This window comes from Podarcis vaucheri (genome assembly GCF_965113315.1).
Source record: "Podarcis vaucheri genome assembly, chromosome: 3".
NCBI lineage: Eukaryota > Metazoa > Chordata > Lepidosauria > Squamata > Lacertidae > Podarcis > Podarcis vaucheri.
In genome coordinates, this window is record NC_138761.1 from 63,881,575 (window position 1) to 63,909,101 (window position 27,527).

Sequence of the window (27,527 nt, forward strand, 5' to 3'; positions counted from 1 at the left end):
CAAATATTGATCCAGTCTTGCGCCTGGTCGCTTTTCTGCAATCGACAGAAAGAAACAGGTGCCTCGAAAGCAAGCAGCAAAGAGTTAACCCTTCACGGGGAGGTGTGCGCCTGTTTGGAGTCTCAGTGCTTCGGCAAATTATCAATGAATGCACCACAAAGCTTAAGGTAATTAAATAATGCGGTGGTTTCTGAATAGCGTATTATCTCTGTTTTTTAAAAAAATAAAGCTTTGAAATTTCACCACAAATGAAAACCAATTGCCAATGTATGAGCAAGGAGAAGGCAAAGTGCCCAATGGGAACTTTGGAGTTGGGAAGGATCTTAAAGGAAGCAGCCGACTGGAGATGCCCTGAGCTGCAACTACTACATACACCACCTCTAGGATGATTCCGGCAAACCCTTCGTGGAACTCCCAGCCCAAACATCCACAAGCGCGCAGCCATAACAACTCAGCAAGCCACCTAAGCGCGTCTGGGAAATGACTCCGCCTGACACCTGCCATCATCCAAAGGACTGCTTGAAGAAGAAGAAGAAGAAGAAGAAGAAGAAGAAGAAGAAGAAGAAGAAGAAGAAGAAGAAGAAGAACTGGAGGAGGATGTGGAAAACTTATCGCGATCTCTCTACTCTCTTCCCCGCTTTTTTTTTTTTTTTGCTTTTTTTGTTTTGTTTTTGCAAAGGACTTTGAAACGGAAACAACAAGCAGGAAGATTACGCACGGATATTAAAAGATCCATTTTCCAAGCGCATGGGGTAAGACCAAGAGGTTAATTCTGAGCTACTTCTACGCGATTATTTGAACAAACAACCCGCTGCACAGATTTGTATATTTTCTAACCATGCGAATACGGTGGACAGTCAGCGTCTAGGACTTTCTTCGGTGATGCGCTGCCCAATCCTGTCCATCTTTTCTCGCTTTGTTCCGTGGGCTTTACTTAGATAAGAAGGTGAAGCTGAATATCCTCCTAAATCTAGGATCCTGTGTCTAGTTTTAGTCCCCTAGCAACTGATACTAAGGGCTCCGTTGGGTCTGCGCATAGCTAACAGCCTCAGATAGACCTGGGTTCTATTAGACGTGGATAATCCCTTTTCCAAGTGGTCTAAGCCTTAGTCGCTAATAAAGAATTGGGCAGGAACGCCTGTCATTCCCCCAACCCACTTCGTCAGTCAGGATAGGGCCACACCTTGAGCGGGGAGAGGAGCAGCCTCCACACTGAATTCCCCTCCTCTTGCTTGTTGCACGCTAGTGATGGGTGAATCACAAACCCTGGCCTGAGAAAAATGTGGTAGACACCCACCAGGGCAAAAAATATGAAAATACAAATAATTGAATTACTGTATTGACGCATTACTACATTTATTAATATCATTGTGCTGTTTTCTGTGAGGAACACAAGAGCAGTTCTGACTTCTAATCTGGTCCAGCAGCCTGTTCTTCGCAGCTGCCAGATAGATAGATAGATAGATAGATAGATAGATAGATAGATAGATAGATAGAGATAGATAGATAGATAGATAGATAGATGCCTGTTGGAATCTTGTACCTATTTTGTATGCTGCCTGGATAATTTTACTGATGGGCATCTACATAAATTTAAAATAAAACAACTACTCTAAGCATGTTAAACAAATTGCTTTTAAATTTCACTAATTTACTATTGCATCCTTAGGACTTACAAGTCTAGCTACAGGCCTGACAGCAGAGCTGGGGACATCCTTAGTGACTAGCTACAACATTTCATTAACTCATGCCCCAAAAACTTAGTACAGTTTTAAAAAGTTGTGATGGTAATGTTTTAAATTTATAAGGCAGAATGTTTCCTAGCAATACCACTCATCCCCTTTAAACAAATGATGCAGCAAACATATAATAGTTTGCAGCCCCCATTGATTCAGCAAGAGCTGCTAGTCACCATGAGATATGGGGGAGGGGGCGGTTTCCTTTGTGACCCAGGGACCAAATACAGCCCTCCAGTCCTGTGTGGCTCTCAAGACTCTCCCTGGGCCAAGGATGGGGAACCGGTGGCCCTGCAGATGTTGTTGGACTCCAACTCCCACCAACTCCAGCATTACCAATGATCAAGGATGATGGGAGTTGTAGTCTAGCAACATCTGGAGGCCTTTAGGTTCCCTATCCCAACCATAGATTATCCTTCCTCCCCAAGTCGTATCCCTCACCAGCCTTACTCCATGTCCTCCATTATTTTATTTTCCTGACCGGAATATGTCCTTGTGAATGCCCCTTGCTTGCCCAGATGGAGACTTGTGTCCATGTGTATAGAAAACTATTATTTTTCCATGGCTGGAATTTAGCCAACCATACGAAGGCAAGAGTCACACCCACTACTTCTGCCTCTGGTGAATTCTGAGCTTCTGGCTGAAAAAAGGTCCCATTGCCCCCACTCCAAGAGTGGTTCAGAGTCACCTTGTGGTCTTCATGGCTAAACGGAGATTTGAATTCATTTCCCTTTCTCCAAATCCAACATTCTTTCTGCTACATCATGCCTCTCTTGACAGCATAACCTTAATGCACATTCTGAATTTCCTCACTATGATTTCACGCTTTTGTGACCATGCTGGGGATTATGGGATGGACAAGCGTGTTAAATGTAGAACAGAATGAAGAGCACCAGCACACCAATTCTAGATAAGATCTTGAATGAAAACAGGACACACTGCTGCCAGTTACCATTAAATTGCATTAAGGGACCCAGTGGAGGGGCTGATAATCTCTTTTCCTCTGAAATCTCAATTTCATGGTGATGCTGGTGGAAGAAGACCCAGGCATACGCATGGACACACACACACGCAGCAAGGAGGCCAAAAAAGGCTCTATTTCTACACTTCTTTATAATTTAATCATTGACATTAATCACCCTTATCTGATCAATCCATTTGCAGAAAAATAAGTTTGCTGAGCTTCCAACAACAAATATAATGTAACAGAAAGTAACATGAAACACACACACACACAACAAGAACAACTGAGGATTGGACACACACACACACACACACACACACACACACACACACAGGTTTGGCCCTGACATTTCCCACCAATTTTTCTTTGTGATGGATTTTGATGGTGCTGGGTTGCTTTAACAGTTTATTATTTTATGAGCCCCTGCCCCACCCCATGAAGGAAGTAAATAATGTACATTCAAACTGGGACCTGTAGCTTGCTGGTGCATGGCGTCATACAATTTTCCAGGATATTCCATTCTTTCCTCCCTTTCCTTTGGTTTCCATTCCCCTTCAACCCATCAGTAAGCATTCCATGGTCACTGAGCATGCTAAGTCTTCAGTGGCCTGTTTTGGGGATTTTCTACCACAGCCTTATGCAGGAGGGGTTGTTTCTTTCCCCTCCACCACCACAAACCTTCAAGCCTGTTGTGGCTTTCCTCTTGTGCCTGGATGATGCCATTTTGGCTACTTAAGGACCAGCACTTGGGAGAAAACGTTTGCTATTAGCATAGAGGATGCTGTGGAATTTGGCACAGTAAATGAGACTGTTTAGGATGTTTATTCTTGTCCCCAGACAAGGACAGATACAATAAAACCCGTGCCACTGGAGATTCCTGAGCAAAAACTGGCCAAAGTTTCTGAGAGGGGGAAAATTAAGCGGCAGCGGCTGCAACACTGGCTCACCATGTCTCACTTCCAAGCAGATCTCCAGGAAAATTAGTTACTGCTTAGGGACATATGCTGCATAAATTGAAGGAATCAAGGCACAAGGATATTGTTAGAGGGTGGTCTGAGCCCCAAGTCCTTCACACTGGGCCCCTCAGCCCCTTTAAAAAAACTTTTAATATTTCAAAGTTTTGCTTACAGGTCAGTTTCCCCTCTGGAAGTTGGCCTAAGGTGGCATCCATATGTATAAATTAGCATATGTAGATTTTAAGCATGTGTGTCATAGGCCTGCTGTCAGTCTTTTAAGGACCTAGAAATGCCCCACAGGTCATACACATGACAAAGAATGTTTTGGAATGGAAGTTTCACAAGGGGGGAAGTGTGAAGGCATCACATTCCTTCAGGTTCATGCCAAAACTTCACCAGATTTTCTTTCCTGTGGCAAGATTTTTTTCAGCCACATTCACACAGATCATTCAATCACATTCCACTGAGAGATTTCCTTGCTGTTATTGCATGAACCAGTCAAGAAAGAGTGGGTGGTGGTTTAGACTGAAGAACTTCAGAGCAGTTTCCTAAGGAGTGGGGTACAACAATACTACGTACATATTCCAAATTTTGCACTAAGAAAATGTGACTTTTGTATTATTCATCCACATTTTATAGGACTGCTGGATATCACTCTCTGGGTTAACCTTTGCTTCTAAAAGCTGGCTAAGCATTACCCCCCAGCCAGTCTTCTCAAGTTTAAGAACTACAGAGATAGGGAACCTCCAGCCATCAAGATTTGGGTGGACAATTCCTACCATGCCTGACTATTGGCTATGCTGCTTGAGGCTGATGGGAACTGGAGACCCACATCATCGGGTGGGCCAGAGGTTTCATAGACCTGGCCTAGTGTGTGCTTTGCTTTTGTTTGCACCAAGTTCTGAGCTAGTACAATCTGATAATGCTATTGCAGAATATACAGAGTCCTTTCTGTAAGGATGGCAAGATAAACAAAATATCTATGTTCTCTATCAGCCTAACAACCGCATGACAAGCTAGCATATGCTAGCCAGTTGGCTTGACTGTTAGTCCTCCTCAGAGTATGCCTATTGAAATAAATGTACTCAAGTCAAGTAATTATTTTTAATGGGTTTACTCTGAAGAGAACCAATGTTTGATTCAGTCCATTGCCTATATACTCAGGTACAGATACCCCAGAGGAATCTACGTCAATATGGACGATAGATTTTACCCACAAAGCATTGAGTAAATGTATCTCAGTGAGCAACCAAGCACTCTGCATTTTCTAAGGGGCCTCCCAGAACTAGTTTAGCCATTATTACTAGTAATCCACTTTGATTGCCCCCCACCAATGAATACACACACACACTTGTGTGTGTGTGTGTGTGTTAAATAAACAAATAAATAATTCACTATTTGCTGGAACAGCAAAATGGCAAATGGAAACATCTCTTAAATCTTTCCTAGAGGTGATTCACTTAACATTTACATAGGCAAAATCTCATTTGTCTCAAAGGGTCTACTCCAGCTAAGTACAGACTGTGAATTAGTCTACTAATTTTAATGTGGAATTACAATAATTTAAAAGCTTACTGTGATAAAACACTCAGAGCAGTTTCACAGGAATCTCACATTTTCACGGCATGTGCAAAGCCATGCAAAGGGATAAATATGAAAGAACTTTAATGTGCCCTTTAAAATAAGGATTAAATACTAATGACATTTCTACTTAAAAGGCCACTTGTGAATATAGCTACTGGAGAACCCTAAGATACTGCTGTGAACCTTAAAAGCCACTGCTTTTAAAAATGATTATGTTTGAAAAATTAAAAGTTGGCTTTCAATTACTGCTGATGAAACATTTTTCACTGTTCTGCAGGATGTTTATATCCTTCCAGGTTTAGAAATTAGTTGTTAAAGGTTAAAAGCCAAACTACATTTATTTAATGTACATATTCAGGGCTATATATGCTCAGTATTTAAAAAGGACATCTAGACTTAGAAACTTGTGACAAAAACATTAGCAAATGGCATGGCTGACAGAAGAGTTTGATTTATCCATTGGATGTAAAGATCAGGCAGCAGAACCCCTCTCATCAAAGTGAGAAATTTGCATATAAAAGCCCAATATTTCTGGCCTCATACTTGACTATTGTCTAGTTTTAAGTCTAGCTTGTTGAGGCCCCCCCCCCCCCGGTATCTCTCAATCATGCACACCTAGTTTGCAAAATATTCCATTACCTCAATTTTCACTACTACATTGCTTGCATAGTGACTAGGAAGATGAGATAAAAGGAATAACTGCTAAGGCTTGAAATGATCAGTTTTATTGCAAAGGACTAGCATTTATTACCTTGAATATTACGAAAAGCTATATGCAGTCATTTTATGGTTCTCTGCAATTTCTCGGTTGATAAATTTGCAAGTGTTTGTGACACTTCAGTCTCCTGCAAGACCCTATCAATAAAAACAGAAAATGGAACTTTTGCTTTTAATACAGTGAAGAAAGACTTGTTAAATAGTAAACAAATTCTGAAATTTGTTCTAGTTCAGGAGATGTGAAATTTGCATGAAGCTCTTCTCAAAAGACATATCCATTCATTGCCATGGAGGGACAAGATTAATTGGCACAGGTATGCATAAAAGGTATACACAGATCCCTATTTCAGTTGACAACAGTGGCGCCTCCTGCATACCCAGACACAGTATTCAGTTTGTAGGCATAGCTAAAATAGCAAAAATGAAAAAGCAACAGCTATTATGGATTTCATCTGTTCCACTGCCTCCTGGTGAGAGAATTAAAATACAGCAGTCTCTGCTCTTCCCAAAATAATAGACCTCTTTATAGTAATAATAATCACCATCACAAAATACCAGTTATTTCTGGGACTAAAAAATGAGCCAGGAGGCAACCTTACAGCTTACCAGTGTTCAAGCTACATCTCAAGAAAGTAGAGAATTCATTTTTGGTGGAGTTGTCCAAAGGTCCAGGATTTTCGGCAAATGATCTTTGGGATTATATTGGCTATTACATTGCAGGTGGTCACTTTGGCGTTCTGGCCCTTGTATGCATCTCTCTGCAACAAAAGGAGCTGGTAACGTATGAAGATCGTTGCTTGCAGTGTTCAGTCTCTCGACACTGAACAACAACACAGGATGTCACTGTGAACAACTGGATGGCGTGAACTGCTTCTACATCTTACGTGGTGGTGCTGTGGTCTAAACCACTGAGCCTCTTGGGCTTGCCAATCAGAAGGTTGGCAGTTCGAATCCGCGTGACGGAGTAAACTCCCATTGCTCTGTCCCAGCTCCTGCCAACCTAGCAGTTCGAAAGCACACAAGTGCAAGTAGATAACTAGGTACCGCTGCAGTGGGAAGGTAAATGGCGTTTCTGTGTGCTCTGGCTTCCGTCACAGTGTTCCATTGCACCAGAAGCGATTTAGTCATGCTGGCCACATGACCTGGAAAGCTGACTGTGGACAAACGCCGGCTCCCTCGGCCTGAAAGCGAGATAAGCGCTGCAACCCCATAGTCGTCTTTGACTGGACTTAACTGTCCAGGGGTCCTTTACCTTTTTACCTTACATCTTATGTACCATCATAGAGCTAGCAACGGGCAAATGAAGGACATTACGGAAAAGTGGATGCAATTCCTTATGTATACGGGCAAGGGTTCCCCTGGGATTGCTTTGCCCAGACACCTGAAAATATTTCTGGACTGGTCTGTGTCCACAACTGAAAGAAGGTAGTCCGTCCCATAGTCAATACTGTTGTATAACGTAAGATGATTTTAGGTATGAATTAGTTACAGATAGGTAGCCGTGTTGGTCTGCCATAGTCAAAATAAAATAAATCCTTCCAGTAGCACCTTAAAGACCAACTAAGTTAGTTCTTGGTATGAGCTTTCGTGTGCATGCACACTTCTTCAGATACACGTGTGTGTATCTGAAGAAGTGTGCATGCATACGAAAGCTCATACCAAGAACTAACTTAGTTGGTCTTTAAGGTGCTACTGGAAGGATTTTTTTTATTTAGGTATGAAGACACTTTACTCCATACAATACTTTTTTAAAAAAACAAAAACTATGGTTGGCTAAAGTTTTTACAGTTTAAAATGCAATTAACAGATTTTAAAAAAACTATATATAGCAGATGTCTGGCAGCAAAACGATAACAGCTGTGTGTCTGACCTATAAGTGTTATTTTTAAAAGTTTTAAAAGTTATTAAAATTATTAAAAGTTTTAGTAAATATTCTTTTCCCATTTATTGATCTTCTCCCAATTATGTGGAGACTTCCTGTATTTTAGCTTTTCCCTATCTAGTACATTAATCTAAAACTAGGATTAGAACACAGTGCTATTCATCAGTGATCACTGATATGTAATGTGATAGATTACCATGGCCAAGACACAAACAAAATGGTTCCAGTGTTTCAATCCAGTTTGCAAACCTTTATTGCAGTGGAAGCCAAGGCCTCTCTCGGAGTGTTTGTGCTACTGTATTTGAAAGGGTGCAAAGTTCCAACAGCCAAAATCTGAGTAGGCTGAATGCCTCTGGCAGAGAACCAATTCGTCTTGGATTTGTGGGTATGGATTTTTCAAAGTGATCTGTAGAAAAACTGCATAGAAAAAGCTACTGCTTTAACCTTGTACATGTTGTAGGAGGACGGCATACTCATTTTCATATTTTGCCGGTATTGGGATTAGCACCACAAAACATAAATATTTGTATGCATCAGGAGGTTGTCTACACATACCTGCACAGAAGACCCTCTGCATGCTTCCCTGAGAAACACCTGTCTGGTGTTGGAAAGGGAGCAATAGGTACCATATTTTTCACTCTATAAGACACACCAGACCATAAGACGCACCTAGTTTTTGGAGGAGGAAAACAAGAAAAAAAATATTCTGAATCCCAGAAGCCAGAACAGCAAGAGGGATCGCTGCACAGTGAAAACAGCGATCCCTCTTGCTGTTCTGGCTTCTGGGATAGCTGCACAGCCTGCATTCGCTCCATAAGACGCACATACATTTCCCCTTACTTTTTTAGGAGGGAAAAAGTGAGTCTTATAGAGCAAAAAATACAGTATTTTATCTTTCAGGTGTTGGCAACCCTATTTCAGGCACAACTGTCTCTGAACCTCGAACGCAAATTTATTGACTCAGGAAAACGACTGTAGCACAACCCTCATAGAACCCACAGACAAAGTGAAACAAATTATTTTCTGATTAAAGAATAGTTACTTGAAAATGACAAAAGTTCAACAAAGCCGAGTTAGATAATGTAATTTACTGTACATCAACATTGTAGAATATTATAATGCAACATCAATTGTAAAATGTATCTCTAACAAAATTAATTGAATGCTATAGGCATCAGGTAGATGCTACATTGTTGTACAATAAATTCTAATTTGAACACCAATGATTTGCATTTCCCCCCTCAGTAGATATAAAGATACAGTTCCAATCACCCAGTCTTTACATGAATGCTTGCAAGATGCTCTACACATATCTAGGAGTTCTCTCTGTTTTTTGTCTGTCCAGCTAATTTGTTATTATTTTACTGGTCCAACACAGTTTTTGTGAAAGAAGTCATATGTTAGCTGTATATCTCAATGGGTGGGGGAATTTATAGTCCTCCAGATGTTGCTGTACTGCAACTTGTCCCTGGTCATTGGCCATGCTGGATGGGACTTGCAGGAGTTAGAATCATACAACATCTGGAGATTTCTTTCCCCTGATTTAAAACATCAAAGGACATATTTTAAAATAAGGTTGTAACAATGCATTCCACGAAAGTTCTGCCTTGCCCTGAGAAAGGAGAAGCAATTTCTTCCAAATCAGCTGTCCTCCATGGAGAATCTCTTTCTATGATGGAATCATCAATGAAGATGGACTATAGACTTTCACCGTTTCATCCCAAGCACAATCTGCCACCTATGGAGAGCAAACACAGTCCATTTTAGATAGGAGTTACTAGTTGGCACACAGATTTTTAATGGTTGCAGCAGCAATTCTCCTTGCCAACTTGAATGCAGCATCCCTACAATGCTAGCCAACAGACACTGAAATAGATAAAAAATAAATTTTAAAAAGATGGATACATCCAAAACAATTGTTTCAACATAGTGCCAAGGCAAATGTTCTCTCAATGCAATGATTTTTACTTGCACAATAGAATATTCTTCCTCTGCACCCCAAAATCTGTTCTTGGCTTCTCCCAACCCTCTGGAGCTAGAATAGGGACAGTGTGAGGTTCACGCAAGGGGAGAAATTTGTGTTTTATTCCACTAACCCTTCTGAGCACAATTATTTAGTTAAATACCATCATATGCTTTTTTTAAAAAAAGAGTCATCTTTAGTTATCTACCCATCATTTCAACATGATAGCTGACCCTTGCTCCTCAAAGCAATGTAAAATGTGCATTAAAATGTACAATGTAAAATGACATTAAAACACTTTAAAACACAAAAATATTTTTATTTACTTCATCAAATTTATACACTGCTTGCTTGTTAAAACAACATCAACCCTCAAAATAATTTACAATCTATAATGTATTGCAGACAGCAGTCTGAACCACAAAAGCTGTGGCCATAAATTATGTTGCTATATGTCCCAATTTTGAAAGAAATAATTGATTATTTGGGGAGCAGAGTTTTGATGAAAAAGATTATCTGTATATGAAACGAATGTCTTGTGTAATTAACAACCCACCCTCCCCATCATTCATGATTTTTCTTCTCCATTTAAAATGACAGCTTTGTCACTCACTGACTCTCTCTCTCTCAAACCCCCCACCCCCCGTTTCGTAAGCATCATATTCAGAAACGAGCAAGCAAATAAGTCTCTTCTGGCATGTTCAATTGCCAAGAGGAAACAATACATAAAACGCCATCTGCAAAATCCTTGGGGAATTCCCACCTGTGATCAACTTAATTAGCATCATGCAGTAGCTCCTGAACGCAAATACAGTGGCAATAATTTCATCAAAAGATAGGGAGAGCAAACAGGATTTCTGCAAAATTTAGACCGGAGAAGCAAACTGTATAATTCAGTCCAACTCTTGTTTCTGACTGTACAAGGGAAAACTTAAGGGTAGCTAAGCAATGAGAGCAAACAGAACGTCAATAGCAAATCATTCTGATAAGTAATTGTGTGCTCTTGGAAGGCTGACAGACAGAAACCAGTTCTCAAGAGGGAGCACAGTTTTATGTCATTAAAAATCTTTATGCTATAAAAGGAGCAACACATGGGATTGAGAAGAGAAAGCTTGTTGCTTGGCGCTGTATCACTTAAGAAGGCACAAAGGGGAAATTACAATTAACGGCTCATGAATGTTTGATCAGTATTTGCATTTTAGGATTTGAAACCCACTGAACTCCTAAAGCTGAGGACTAGCGATCATAAACATATCATCCATTTGCACAAGTTTTGGTGATAGCTCATCCCCATTGTTATGGTTGTAACTTGATGAAGGTAACCCAGTATGAGCACAGATGTGCTGAAGTGCAAACCAAGTTTTCTCAGGTAGTGTCCACCCTGCACACGAGTGATTTAGGAGCTGGTACCACCCAAGCTAAAGCAACACATGACACCCAGTATGATGCAGAAGAGGCAGAAACCTTTTATACAAGTGGCAGAATTGAAGTGTGCAGGCACACAATGGGCCAAGAGCCAAAGAACAGAAGACACGGCTGAAAGTAGAATGGGTGTGGATTGTTATGAAACCTCCACTTGTATATGAATTAATGTGGACTTATGCTCCTAAATGGCTAGGTTTTGCCAATCACAGGGAATCTTTGGTTGCATCCTCCTTCCTGGAGGTGACCTTTCATTGGGAACGGATCTTGCTCATGACTAATTATAGTTGGACTGCAGAGAAGCCCTTTAAATAATTTTTACCTGAGAGCAAGGAAAGGGTTGCTATAGTTCTTTAGCCCTTCATGAAAGGAGAATGAAATTGATTAAACAGAGCAGTCGGAATGAAGAGGATGATTAGGAAAATGGTGGTGTGAATTAATTACGATAAATTCTGAATTGCAGTATTAAGAGTTTATCTGTAATACCAAGTATTAAAGGTAAGAACTGAATAAGGATTAGAGCTAATTGACTCAGGAAATTAACGGTTCTTCATTTGCTCAATGAATTATCATAAATTAACTAAGTACAGACTCATTAAGGAAAATTATAATATTATAAACAAACAGAATTGTAGTAAATTATTTTCCCTGTGATTAATTATTCTGGGGATTTTAAAAAATCAATATTGCTAAAGGGAGTTAGACTTTTTAGAGACTCTCCCCACTCCTAAGGAATCCTCTGTTATGCCATAATCCCACGTAGTTCTACTAATTACTATTCCTTTGAGAAATACACAAGGCACAGCTGCCTTATGTCGTTTGTTTTGTCTCAGGAGTACTTCTTCGCAATACTTTTTGCACATAGATATCAATACCAGAGTACAAAATACTTGTTTCTTATTTCAGTTGTGAATGGCATGCTAAGATTGCCACTGTCTGCAATAAAACATGCAGAATTGCAAACCCTTAGTAGTTGCTTCTACGTATCTTTCAGAAAGAGTGGCAATTTAAATGTACCAGCAACATGGTACATTTTCATGGCTCGGTCTGGCCAGATGCCATCTTCTAGGCCCACTGAGTATGCTCAGTATTCACTAGACTACATTGGGGTTGTTTTACTCCTTTATTTGCTTTTTCTTTGTACTTCTGCAAACCTTGGGGGTTTCCAAAGTCTGTTGCTCTTTGTGGCTGCATTTTGGCTATATAAGTACTACTAGTAATCTGCGTCAAGGATCTGCGGAGAGTATTTCAACTTGGATTGAGGTGGAAGGATTAACACTTCCAAACATCACTACTGGAGGGGATGGTAAAAGTGGAAGCAAGAAAGGAAAAGAACACATGGATGATAGGTGTGCTGTTATCTCCTTCACGTGACAATCATAAGTGCAGCAGCCAGAAAGCTCTACAGTGTTGCAGACTGTAGCAGAAAGGACAAATACATATTTTCAGGGCCACCCCTCTCTTTTCTTCTGACCTTCCCCTGAGTTCTGTATAAAACAGGAATAGTTATGTTATACTACTAAATAAGTAACATCCTGGCAATAAATACTGTAGAATCTAACCAGTAATCTGTGCCTGACATTCCCATTTAAAGTGAAGGGCTATTTGGTAGTGCTAGCAAATAACTAAAGAGACACTGTCTTACTAGCATGGTGCAGTGTTCCTACTCTCATGCCAACTAAACTGCTGGTAGGGAATTTGGAATTATGCAGCACATAAATCAAGCCTTTCCTTCCCTCCAAAACCAAAGAATACGAATTCTGAATAAATGTAGGCTGACAAACTTCAAAATTCAGTTTACTGAAGTGAAAGTCATCCCATTTTTAAAAATTCTCTCTTTGCCACACCATTTCCTACCAACAGTGTAGAAGCCAGTTGCCATTCATTAATTAGCACTAGTTTTCACTGACCCGCCAGCTGATTTACTTCTCTGACAGGTCCCCAATTAGCCATTTATCATTACAGTCTTATTTTGCTGCTCAGTCCTTTTCTGATACCTAAGGTAATCTGTCCAGCCTTTTGAAATTACCTGAATGACACGCTGTCTTCTCAGCGCTTAAGGAGAGAGGAAAAATATCCTACAAGAATAGCTGATATACTTGTGCCAAGAACTGGAGACTGTGGCCCAGGAAACACACTCACAGGGCAATCCAAATCCAAACTCCAGCAGGATAAGAAAGGTTGGATTAGTCAGACCTTGGGCTGTGCTGGCTGAACCAGGGCTATGCTGTCATAGTGGCATAACCTCAACACAACTCAGCTGGGGAATGGTGGTTCAGTTGGAGCTCAGCTGGTGGAACTTAAGATGGCAGAACATACATCAGCATAAGTCACCATTCTGGGGGCATGGTGGAGCAAGGAGAGAAACTATTTCAAACCTCTTCCAGCTCAGTCATGTGATTGGGCAATCTGGTGGAACTCACACTAGCAAAAAGGGTGGTATAAGTCAAACACTGTTTTAAAGTACTGTTTTCCTTCTACCAGGCTCATCCAGCAATAGTCTTGCAACAAAATAGTGTGTGGAATAGGCGTAGCTTGTGTTGGCTTTAATTTAAGACTGTGTACTGGCTTCCTAAACTTAGGAGACTGCTCTTCCCAGCTGCAACCCTATTCTCATTTGACTGGGTGTTAAGTCCCTTTCAACTCAATGGAGCTTCATTCTGAGTAGACATGTTTAGGACTGCACTTATTCGTGAACAAATAGACTTGGGCAACGGGGAAAATTAAGATGAACAATTTTTAACTACATAAAACTTAGCGTTTTTCCCCTGAAGAGAAATAAATCATTGGAAAGAATGTTGTAGGCCAGTATCAACATTATTATTATTAGAAAATCTGGCAGGAATCATTCATAATTTTTGAAAGCTTCAATTACCAGTTCACAAAAATAGTGTGATGGCTGTTTTACTGACAAAGGCCCATCTAAGTGTATATATGCTTCCTTGTCTCTCTATCAGCACGTTGCAGCCCAGGCTTGCATATTTTGCATTCATGTCTCCAATTCTAAATATAACAGACTTCATGGTTGCAACTGCCAGTAGTTCAACAGAATCATTCATGTACGAAAAGGTGCTGTGCAACACACAATAAATTAATGGTGAAGTAAATGAATACTATAGAATGAAAGGGGGTACTTGGTACAGGCAACAAAGAAAACTCCTGCACATTTAAATTATGGCATATTTAATACCCACGTAGAAATAACTCTTGCTTCAGTTTAACAGCTCTGTTCAACATCTAGAGCTACTAATACGGCAACAGAAGTGTGCGGGTGGTTTCCTCATAAGATGCAGTAAGAGCAGCAGCTGTGGTAATTGGTCTTGCCAGTAAAGAAGGTCTTGCCAGTAAAGTAGGGTTACTTTACTTACCCATCAACGTTTTATTTATTTAGTTAGTTAGATTTATATACCACTTAACAATAACTTTTAAAAAATATAAGTGGTTCTTCACAAAGTGAGCCTCTAGGAAAGTCAGTAGCTGTTTTTGGTCCTGCAAACCTGCACTATTAAAATCAATGTAAGTTTTGCCACTGATTTCTGTAGGGATAAATTTATTACTCTAGGGGGTCCAAACCTGGAATTTAATTTTAATCTCAGAGATGCTCTGAGCAATTTATTTTGCAGAATGTAACACTTGCGTATTTGCATGTGTCTTGTTCTTCAGTGCAAAGATAGAATTTATGTATATTCTTTTTACTACAGCTGCTTTTGAAATAAATTTAAAAACTGCAATTTAGAAAACCGAATCATGGTTCATACTTCACAGAACTTTTACAAGAGAATATTCCTGTGCGCACCCCTTCAAACCGCGAGTCCTGCTTTCAGGCAGACAACAGCTATAGAAAAAAACCTTGCTCAACAGAAAGCATTCATTTAGGTATGGTAGCCAATTATCTCAGTAGCATAAGAGAAGGCCTGATGAAAACTAGGTGCAGAATTAAAGAAAGAGTTCCCAGGACTTACATTTATTTCCCTTACGTTGGGGTTGAATGTTATTCAGGCTTATTACATTAGAAGTCTTAAAATACCATCCTTTATGATAAGCGAAGAAACATTCCCTCATTTCATTGTATCTTCAAAGTAACATATTCAGCCGACAAAAGATGAATTTGGCCGCTGAAGCAAGAGCAGGGGGGTTCATCCGTTTTATTTAAATGGGTACTATTTATGCTATACAAATTTTAAAGTGATGTCTCCACACAAAAATTGAGGGGGAAATGCAATTTCTCAAAGGGTGGCAAGGATTCCAGGACAGAGAGGGAGACAGGCGAAGACCACCTCAGGGCCTTCTCTAGCTGGACACACACACACACACTGCCTCAAGCAGGGTCATCTACCATTAAGAGCTCTGTTGGAAGGATTCCAGGAGAGAGGCAAGAAATGTTACTTCAGGGCCTGCTCCAGGTGAACTGTTGCATTTCTCCCCAGAGCATGATGTACCATAAACTGCCTTGTGGGAAGGATCCTGATGCATTTTTAAAATATATAACTCAATGTTACTTATAAGCTGCCATGGAAGGATTTATATCCTGGCAGGTGAGATATATACAAAATGTGGTTTAATAAAATAAGCTGCTTTTACAGTTGTACCTTGGATCCTGAACACCTTGAAACTCAAACGTTTTGGCTCCCAAACGCCGCAAACCCAGAAGTGAGTGTTCTTTGGAACGTTCTTTGGAACCCAAATGTCCAACGAGGCTTACATGGCTTCCAATTGCGTGCAGGAAGCTCCTGCAGTCAATCGGAAGCCGTGCCTCAGTTGTCGAACATTTTCAGAAGTCAAATGGACTTCCAGAACGGATTCTGTTTGACAACCGAGGTACGACTGTACTTGGTTTGTTACTTTTTTTCTACTAAGAGTCACAGTAACTGCTAGTGATGAATTGCTGCAGTGCAAGATGGAATAACTGGATTCTCTTATGGACCCTTCCAAAAGAGACTGCTTCTATTTTTATTTTTAAAAAATAAAAAAAATTAAACCACCATTTGCCCAAAGACCTATGGGTTCAAGCTGATTCTGCCTGGAGACACTGGGATAAGTTTGATGAATGTGGCTTTTGATTAGGTGCCAGAAAAATAATAATCCCTTCCAACCTTCCCAGCTGTTAGAGAAAATAAATAATTAACTCTACACTATCCATATACTAATACTGGATTTGTTTGGATGCCGTTCTCACCAAGGAAATGCTATGCATATACAAGCAGGTCCCACTATCTGCCTGCTTGTTATTTTAAAATTCACTTATCTTTACCCGAACCTCGCTATGTGCACAGTTGATTCAGATAACTGAACAGCCAGAGTCTGCCCACTTCCGTACTTGTTTGTGCTTCACTGTCTGGCTGCTGCCATTTTAGGAAGAAACCATGGAAGAGAGATCACAAATCAGAAATGTTCCCATAGGAAATCATGGAAACCATCAGCTCACCTAATGGACGATTTCCTGGGAAAGCACTGTGTTTGGTAACTGGGACTTGTGTGTATTCCATGTGTAAGCATAATGTCTGCAAGTTGCATGACCTGGAGCTGATACACATGCTCACACATTCTGAGGGTCCAGAGGCAGAACAGGTCCACCCAGTGCTTAGGGCAGAAAGCTGTGATTTTGATAACCTACCACTCAGACTCTAGTCAGAGAGAGTAATTTCTATTGCCCTTATAAGTGAGGATTAATTTATATAAACTACAGTTGATGCTTGCACCTACATAAGGAAAAAGAAGAAGACACTCTCTTTTCTCTTACCTGACTCGGGTGGTGCAAGCTCAAATCCAGGCCACAAGTAAATTCTGTATGTTGCTCCACAGTTTCAAGCAGTGGATCAGGCTTGGAGAAATCCCAGAATCTATAGATGGAAACAATATTGTAATTATGGTAATTGAAAGGCCATTTTAAAAAATGTAATGCTGGACTGCTGATGTGCTTGAAGCTGCCAAATGCTTTTAAAAAACAAACTCATCCACTTTAGAAATGCAATTAATCCTATTGCACAAGTCTTTAGACTCATCTGCATAAATAAGTACTTCATTAAGGCTACATCTCCTTCAGCCCAGTATGGAGATTTAGATCCAGAGCTGGCATGATGATCTCCCATTGGGATACACTGCAAAACAGTAAACTGAAGTATCTTTATTAAACAGTAAGTAAAGCTTTATAACATATGAACCTATAAAGTCTGTCTTCCACTGTCAGATAACTGGGACATCTAGACAGGAACTATCTACTTCTACAGACTATGGGGCAATAAGCCTTTCAGAGTTTCACACCTGATTTTTCTTTTTTTTTAAATGAAGATATCAAGGATGCAACTGGAGACTTTCTACATCAGAAATATTTGATTCATCGTTTAGCTATGTTTTATCAATGGTCTGAAACTTGATGCTCTGCAGAATTCACACAAGAATACCAGGCAAATGTGGAATTTTCAGATGTGTCCTAGGTGCTTACGGCGTCCCTAATATCTTAAACCTGTTTAGACAGGCAGCAGACAGCAGGGCAGAGAATACTCTTTACTTTACTATGTCAAGTAAGGCCGTTGGGAGGGACTACATACTGTCACATACTCCATCCCACCTTCTGTTTGCTGTTTCCTGACATGGAAACTTCAAGGACTAAACTTGCCTTCCTGTTAACCAGGATCTTCAGTGATTGGATAGTTAATTGTATTTCTATACTGCTTTCTATTCAAATGAATCTCAAAGCAATAAATAACAATAGCAGAACATAATATCACAACTACAGCAGAAATCATATATTAATGAACCATCAGTAAAATACTGATTAGCAAATCAGTATAAATACTGTTAGCAAAAAATAAGCTAAACATCACAATTACAGCATGTTGCATTATGCGATTAAGAAAACATTAATAAAACATTTATAATCTAGAGGATATTATTATTAATAATAATAATAATAATAATAATAATAATAATAATAATAATAATAATTTATTATGTATACCTCGCCCATCTGGCTGGGCTTCCCCAGCCATTCTGGGCGGCTTCCAAAAAATATTAAAATACTGTAATACATCAAACATTAAAAGCTTCCCTAAACAGGGCTGCCTTCAGATGTCTTCTAAAAGCCTGTAGTTGTTGTTCTCTTTGACATCTGATGGGAGGGCGTTCCACAGGGAGGGCGCCACTACCGAGAAGGCCCTCTGCCTGGTTCCCTGTAACTTGGCTTCTCGGAGCGAGGGAACCGCCAGAAGGCCCTCTATTAACAAAATAGTAACTAAAAATAAGCTATTATGTTCACATACACACACACACAAACGTGGGACAGCCAGTGTTTAAAGTATATTTATAGCCAACAATAAAACTGAACCATTTTTTCCCCTAATTTTTTTTAACAGTCATGCCTATATGCGTATAAGGTAAAGTAGATACTACTCAAAAGACCAATAATTCTCAAAGTTATGTAACAATTCAACTGCTTAAACATTTCTCATTTACATTCTGGAATGTGTACTCAAAATTCAGGCCTCTTTAGATTACTTAACATTTTGTTACCTGGTTTGAGCTGTAAGGTAAATTAGATGTAGGCCAAATCATTCCTTTAAGTTAGGGGCCCTTCCTGAGCCTGGAACCCTCCAAATGTTTTGGACTACAACTCCTATCAGTTCTGGTCAATTGTCAGACATAATGGGAGTTGTAGTTCAACAACATCTGGAGACCAGCAGGTTGGGAACATCTGCTTCAGATGTTGTTGGATCACAGCTCCCATCAGCCGGCACGGCCCATGATCAGGGATCAGCAGTCATCCAGGGCCTGGAGGTTCCCTACCCCGGCTTTATGTACTGAGCTGTTGGTATATCCTTGCGCTTAAAAAATTAAGATGTAGAGTGACAATTCCAATTCCATAAATGAACGATGGTATAAAAATCAGACATCTTTGTGCACACTTTGGTCCTCATTTTAACTATACTGTAGTTGTTTCTGTTCTTGTGGGCAGGACAAGGAATTAGGAAGGGCACTGAAGTCCAGCCTCTTCTAGTGACTGACCTTTGATTCAGCAACCCATCTGTGGCACAGCTTCTGAGATCTTACCAGGCATTACTCACATCCTTCCAATTATTTCTTTGCATCCATAAAGGCTTTTGTTTAAGGTGAAACCTCCACCTAGTATCACATTCTGCGTTTGTTTACTCACCGCATGCAGTTGCAACACACACACATACACACATGGCCTTCTACATTACCTAATAACTAATGTTCACTAAATATTATTCTTCACTATTTTCATTGAGATACAATGTTTGCCCTTACTTCACCCACTACAGTCAATAGATTTCTACTACAACCAGTTTTGTCTCTTCTTCTTTTCTCTCCCAAGGACCCCTTCTCTCTCAACATATATGCATGCTATGCTTACAAACAAGAACAATATGCAATTCATAATGTACACAGCTGGTTTTGCCACTAGAGTGGTTACCAAGAAAGGAGGAAAAGACCAAACTACGGAAAATGCAATTCATGGGTGGTTTAGGGACACTGCAAACACTAGAGGCAACTGAATTAGTTTGCTTAATCTATCTTCATTTAATTTCTTTGCAAATCACCTGACCAGAATGGTGGCTACACAATGGATGCACTATGGCAACAGCCCTCTTTCGTTTCTCCTAGTACTAGAGGAACAGGAGAACGAGAGGTTATTTTCCAACATGCTCATTTCCAAAGAGCAAACGCATATGCAGATCAACATCCTTACATTTACCCATGATATCACACATTTATATTATTGGATAACTGGAAAAGATTAATTTAAAATAGAAAAAAAAACCCAACACATTTAAAACCTATTTAAACATATTAATAAAGCAGTCAAAAATAAAACTGCCAGTATCAGCAAGCCTTTACACTAATACACACAAACATACACATATATATTCTGGCCACCAGTTCTAACAAGATATTGCAAGGGTAGAAAAGCTGCATAAAAATGTGAACAAAGCAACCTAAGAGCAGGAAATGCTCCAGTGATGAAAGGTACAACACTTGGGGCTCTTTAGTTTAGAAAACGGTGTTTTCGTGTGCTGCTCTGGTTCACCAGAAGAGGCTTTGTCATGCTGGCCACATGACCTGGAAGCTGTACGCTGGCTCCCTCGGCCAATAAAGCGAGATGAGCGCTGCAACCCCAGAGTCGTCCGCGACTGGACTTAACTGTCAGGGGTCCTTTACCTTTATAAGGAGATAGAACAACAAAGTGCCATGACAGCTGATAATCAATCTGAGGGGATTTCTTTGGTGCTATGCTCCCAAAACTATATTGTACGGATGGTCCTTACATTTGTACAGACCTACATTTTCTTGAGACAGAGGCACATTGTGACACTACAGGCAACCCCTGATTTGTGAGGGGGTCGCGTTCCAGGTCATTGTAGAAGCCCCACCCCCTTTCCCTGCCACTTCCGGGTTCACGGCAATGCGTACGTGCACAATTGCACATGCTTTGAACACATACAACGCGGTCGTTGTCTGTATCTGACTATTCCCATGTGAAGGAAATATACTTCTACAGCAAATTATTCTCCCTCCACAGAAACAAATGTGCATACTGTATTTGAAAATATCCCAGCTTGAGAAAGCAGAGTCAAAAGCACTAGACAACTGGGATGGTTAATTAGGTTCCTGAATACTCAAAAGAATGCATTCTTGTTCAATATAATCTTCCATGGACTACTATGGAATTACTGTAATATTCATGGTGCTGCAGTATCTACATGTCCCAAATAAGAATCTGTTTGAATGTGTTACCAGCTGCTTATTTACACTTCATAACTTGTATAAAGAACTTTCATCCACTTTTCCGAAGAAAGGTTATTTCAGGTGTTACTGAAAGTTCAGAACTAGCCCCATTTATATAACACTCTCTTCCCGTCAAACTTTAATGGAATATCAAAGAACAGGACTTAAGGAAGAAGCATTTCCCCCCTTGATAAGTGCAGTCAGTATGAAGAATGTTCTGGGCTGTACTGTTCTATAGTATATTAGTGGCCATTCACTGTAACTGTTATTTCATTTCCACAGATGACTAGATATTCTATATATACAAAAGTGGAGAGCCAATTCCTCATGAAAACAGTTCAGTAACTCCTACAGTTTCCCAAATCTGAGCTACACATAATCTTTATCTTCGAAGTATAGAAAGAAATGTTGCCAATCAACTACATATGGAATTCCTAAAACCACTATACGAAGTCAAAATGTTAACTGTGGATGATTCTTGCACAGGTAGTATCATAAAAATAAATATGAGCAATGCTGCCTGCTGCAAATGATTGCTTGTCTTACTAAGAAACAATCACATTCTTTCTACCAATGTGGATCAAAGTGGGTTTGGGGGGGGGGATGCATCAAAATGCAGTATTTCTTAAGATACTACATACAGGATTGATATTTCCAAACCAGTGGTGGGAGACCACTGAATGCAGAGGATATGGGAGTTTGTACATAGTCGGAAACTATAGCATTAACTGGAAACTGGTTTTTTGTTTGTTTGTTTGTTTTTGGCTTCATTCAAAAAAGAAGGAGGATTTGGGTATAACTAGCACACATAGGAAGCCTAAGATGTGTAAACAGATAAATCAGAAAAAAGCTTTTAAGCTGGTATTGGGCCAGAAATAAGAATGCATTTATTGATGCATGCCTGTGTCACATACATAAATCAATCAATCGTACTGCCAAATGCTTTTTGTAGTATTCATTGTTCCATCAAAATAAACCAGTACTTCTAGTTTGTGAAATGACCTGTAAGTTCAAGTTGTTTTAATCACTATATTCCAAACTCTGCTTACCTAAAGTTTCAACAGAAGATAACTGAATTACCTCTCCTGGTTTATTAAAATACATCCAAAATGCTTGGGCAGGGGGCTCTTGACACATTTGCCATGACCTAGAGTTGTTATTAATATAATTCCCTTTACTGATGAACTCAAGTGGTTGGATGCTTATTGGACTGGAGTAAAACAAAGCCACTGAGAAACAACGGGGATAGGTATCTGCATACCTTGGTGAACCTTCAGGTATATAGAATTACAAAACAATGCCTGCCTACCCCCAACCCAACAAACTAAAATTCCAGAAACCACAAAATGTTGAATACTATATGTGGGGGAATATATTGGCCTACTTCAACACCTGACAGTTTTAGCATCCTGGAGGAAGACATGGTTAGCTGGAACCCTGAACAGGAGCCCTTAATGTTAGAGGATGAGGATATACTGCAACATTTTGTACTTTATATAGCGCAGACATGTTACTTATATATGGCCATCAGGATTTCTGGTTGTCTACAGGTAACCTACAAAAAGTCAGATATTTATGCTGAATTTACTATCTAGTCAAGGAGCAGGAACCAAGGGATGGATATGACTATGTATCTGAAGGAGAATCTCGACCTCCATCTTTCAGTCTGTACACTGAGGTCCAGTTCCCAGGGCCTTCTGGTGGCTGCCTCACTGCGAGAAGTGAAGTTACAAGGATCAGACAGAGGGCTTTCTTGGAAACAGAGCCTGTTCTGTGGAATGCCCTCCCATCAGCTGTCAATGAGATAAATAATTATACAAATTTTAGAAGACACCTGAAGGCAGCTTTGTATAGGGACATTTTTGATGTTTTTATTATGTTTTCATATCTGTTGGAAGCCACCCGGAGTGGCTGGAGTAACCCAGTCAGATGGATGGAGTACAAATACAACAACAACAACCTTCGCATGCATTTAGGTGTCATTTCAGTAAGGTTGGAGAAGAGGTGGGCTTTAAAGGAACAGAGGAAGGTGACACTACTTGAGTATTCTGGAAGGGACCTCCAAGCATACATGCTTGCAAAGCTTCCAAGCCGTGTGCATGGAATTTTTATTTATCTATACAGTCAAACCTTGGTTTTTGAACGTCTTGGCTGCCAAACGATTTGGAAGCCGAACACTGAAAACCCAGAAGTGAATGCTTCCGAGGTGTGTTTCTCAATTTTCCCCACTGAACTTGCTGGCAGCCCTTTGACCCTCGGTTTTTGAACATTTCGGAAATCGAATGGATTTCTGGAATGGAGGTTCTACTGTATATATCTGAAATGGAGGTTCTACTGTATATATCTATATTTATGGAATTTTTATACAATTAAATTGGGGAAGACCCAAATATATGTATGTTCAGATCATTTATATAAATTCAAATAAAAGTTATTGTGGGCTGAATTTGACCATTTATAAAGGGTCTCTGAATATAGTAGCTTGCCTGTGAATTAGATCTATTTAGAAGTGTTTGAAATCAGCCAGATTTTCTTCTCAAATGTCTATATGAGGGGAAGTGAATCACACATAATACTTTAATGCCACCAATATTTCTTTGGTCACAATTTAGAAAGCCATTTATTACTTTCAAGAGATTACAATAAAACTAGGATTCACCCCTTCAATCCTGATCTTTTAGCCCCTAATAAAACTGAGGAATATATTTTGACGTGAAGAAGAGCTTATGGCAAAATATGGCATTTCATGCAAAGGTCTATGCTTCTCATTTCCAGGTATGTGGCATATAAACTAAATATTGCCTCTTTAACAGCAGGACAAGTTCAGCAATGAAATGTCAAGCGGCAAATACTTAAAGAGTATCTGGGAAGCAAAATACATTAAGATAAACCCAGATTGCAAGTCTACTCTATATGAAAACAGGAACCATAAGATTACCTTTTTCACAACTAAAACAAAGATATTGCTTTATCTTCATGTTCTGTTGATACTACATATTTGACTAGGTCTGTTGTTTGGCTGTAGTCTGCAGCCAAAAGAAGGCATGTAGGGTTCCTCTCTCAATACTCAACTTTTGTTTAAATAAAGTAAGATTGAAATCCTATATGCATGCACCTGGGAGCAGAGGTGGCTTGCCTGATGGGGCAGGGCAACAATGCTGGCTTGCCAGCATTGGGATCACTGCCACACACCACTTGTAAGTGCGGGGCAGCAGCAGGGAGGTCAGCATAGTGCAAGTGCACCAGTGGGAGAGCCTGAACCCTGCTGATATTCCCATTCCTTTCCCCTCTGCCTCCCAGTAAGCAGCAGTGGCTCCACCCACAAGGTGATCCACTTCTGCCTGCGAGTAAGTCCCACTGAACTCAATGGGGTTTACTTCTGAGTAGGCATGAATAAGACTGCAATGCAAGTCTCTCTCACTTTGATACAGTGGTACTTTGGTTTACAAACTTAATCTGTTCCGGAAGTCCGTTCTTAAACCAAAACCGTTCTTAAACCAAGGTGCGCTTTCCCTAATGAGGCCTCCCGCTGCCAGTGCCCTTCCACCGTTCGGATTCCGTTCTTAGACCGAGGTAGAGTTCTCAAACCGGGACACTACTTCCAGTTTTGCGGGGTTCATATACTGAATAGTTTGTAAACAGGGCTGTTCTTAAACCGAGGTACCACTGTATAGGGAAAAACATGAAGGCAGTATTTGATAGAAATTATGAGAAAACACTAGACATTTATTATTATTATTATGAAGAAGTAGAATTATATTCAATGTACCGTATTTTGCGCCCCATAGGATGCACCGGCCCATAGAACGCACCTAGTTTTTTGGGGGGGAAATAAAGAAAAAAAATTATTTCCCCCCCAGGCGCGGGGCTGGAAGAACCAGGTCAGGGAACAGCAGGAAGGCGCGCTCCACCTCCCCACTGTCCCCCGAGCTTGTGGGGCTGGCGATGGGGAGAAGTGCGCTGAGCCCAGGACTGCAGGCAGCTCTGCACCGCCATCCCGAGCGGGGCGGGACTTCGCACCCTGCTCCCGATGGCCGTGCAGAGCTGCGCTGAGCCCGGGACTGCAGGCAGCTCTGCACAACCCTCGGAGCCGGTCTCCTGAGGGTTGCGCAGAGTTTCCTGAAGCCTGGAGAGCGAGAGGGGTCAGTGCGCACGGACCCCTCTCGCTCTCCAGGCTTCAGCGAAAGCCTGCATTCGCCCCATAGGATGCACACACATTTCCCCTTCATTTTTGGAGGGGGGAAAGTGCGTCCTATAGGGCCAAAAATACGGTAATCAACATGCTAGGTTACCCTCGTTTATGTTGTGGCTGTTCGGCAATGATTCTCCATCCCCTAAAGGCCCCTCCTCACCAGTGTTTCCTAATACAGGTCTGCATTCCCATTGATTTTGTAGCAGACAAAGCAAGCAAATCTCTGGTCATTATTAACTGGCATTGTACTCTAAAACAAAATCACATAAAAACATCACTTATGTTTTGTGCAGTATTATGCAAGATACATATTTTAGCTATAAATGAAATTAAATAATTGATATGAGGCAGACCGCTTGACTCAGCAGACTGGAAGAGTAATGCTGCTGGTTTTACTATGCACTCAGATTATTGGCACACATAACTAGGGGGTGAGAGGGAAGAGAGATTGCTGGCAAAGCTTTACCCCTTTAGCTGCATCCAGTAAAGAAATTTCAGGTATGGGGAATGAACAAAAGGCTAAGCATTTCAAGAGTTAACAGTGTTGGTTCATTACATACATTATAGATGGGAAGTTTTCTACATATTCTTTTGTGCTGATCTGTGTGGCTGAATTTATAAGGACTGAATAAACTGAGGCAGCAATAGATTGGTAAACATGAATCAGCTTGAAGTCTGTGCTAACAAGCTACACAGATAAAAGTCAATAATATTGCTCCTGAATTAGAACTGTCTATTGTAGAGGTTCTCAAACTATGGTCTGTGGGCTTCATTCAGGTAGAAACAGACTGGGGAACAGCTGAGAATATCTGTACTTGGCTCTGACAATGGAGGCAGAGGTGTTTTGATTAGGACCAGATATGTCGAACAGGCTAACAACTGGCCTAGGCTGGGATTTATGGATCAATCAAAATAGCTCAATTGGTAGAACATGAGACTAAAATTCTCAGGGTTGTGGGTTTAAGCCCCATGTTGAGCAAAAATATTCCTGCATTACAGGAATATGGACTAAATGACCCTCATGGTCTCTTCCAGCTCTACAATCCTGTGGTTCTATTTTACATGTGTTCTTTCATAAAGCCATTCTACCCCATTTCCACATTAATCTGCAACCTTAAAAAAAAAGCCCTCACAAAATTGTATTTAAATATATCTTTTATCTAAATGTATGTATTTCCACATGTATTGCTGACATATATTTTAAAATATGCATTTTAACACACCAGTACCTTTTTTCAGTCAAGAATTCTACTGCAAAAATTGGAAAGCTGAATTATTTTGGGAGGTGCAGATCACAACTAGCCTAGGGACCATGATTTTCATTGTTTTGATGATGGTAATGATGGTAATGATGGTAATGATGGCACTGAATAACAAGAAGTTTATAAAGCGATCTCCTGAGATCTCCAGCAATGATCATGTGGTCCATGAAAAATTGTTGAGAACTGCTGCTGAATTTAAATTATAAAAAAAGAAACCAGCAAAAAAATTAAAATTAAATCAAAGTACTTTGCAAGAACAATACATTTCCTAGCATTCCCAATCACAGTGAATGTGAGGCACTTCATTGCACAGATGTTAACAAAATCATTTTTCTAGAAGTCATGACCTGAAAAATGTAGTGTATGAGCACTATCAGCAATACAAGCTTTCAATCATAGATGAACCATCATACAATTATAGATCACACCAGGGCAGTTCTCTCTGGTGTAGAAATCTTACAAGTTTTATCACAGCATCATAAATAATGTTATCTTATTTTGGCTCCTAATTAAATATCTATAGTCAGTTTTAATTAACTGATTGCAATCAATTATCCTTGCCTTTAGATGTTGGATTAAATTACTAATACAAAAAAAAATCACATCAAAGACTATGCAAAGTTATATGCACACTGAAGTATTTACCTGAAAATGGTACTATGGCTAAAGAACAAATGTTCTTAAGAATTAGAAGAAACCAGAATATACTGAATGGTATTGTTAAGATAAGAGATAAAGTACCTGTCCCCAAAGTTTGATTTTAAAGTCCTTTCCCCATTTATGTGCAAGACATGTGTCCCAAATCTATAAACATTTGCCAAAACCATGAAACTTAATTCCACTACAAAATTATCTTGAATAAAAGTGACTTCCTGAGCTAAACGCCATCAGAATGTAAAACCCACTTTACTCCTGCTCATGGTTATTTCCTATGAAATCCATGCACATCTTGCTTTCCCTGCTATTGTTTTGTACACAGTCTTCACTAGGTAGTATTTCTATAGAAGAAAAGTCCCCTTTAAAGTCAACTCTTTATGTAAATTTTGGGATCGAATCCACAACATTGTCTTGCTATACAAGCAAGTCCCCAGCCACCGCAAATTCC

At 40.0% G+C, this 27,527-nt stretch overlaps 1 protein-coding gene across 1 annotated transcript in view; it reads right to left on the bottom strand.

Annotated features, from left to right (window-relative positions):
* Window positions 1-8,912: 8,912 nt before the first annotated feature.
* Window positions 8,913-27,527, bottom strand: part of PEX7 (peroxisomal biogenesis factor 7) — a 53,039-nt gene continuing 34,424 nt past the window's right edge. The window contains exons 9-10 of the mRNA XM_082216009.1: window positions 16,965-17,064; window positions 8,913-9,577 (exon numbers count right to left, since the gene is read on the bottom strand). Of these exons, the coding sequence (XP_082072135.1) occupies window positions 9,509-9,577; window positions 16,965-17,064 (169 nt within the window). The 3' untranslated portion in view covers window positions 8,913-9,508. The remainder of the gene's footprint in view (window positions 9,578-16,964; window positions 17,065-27,527) is intronic.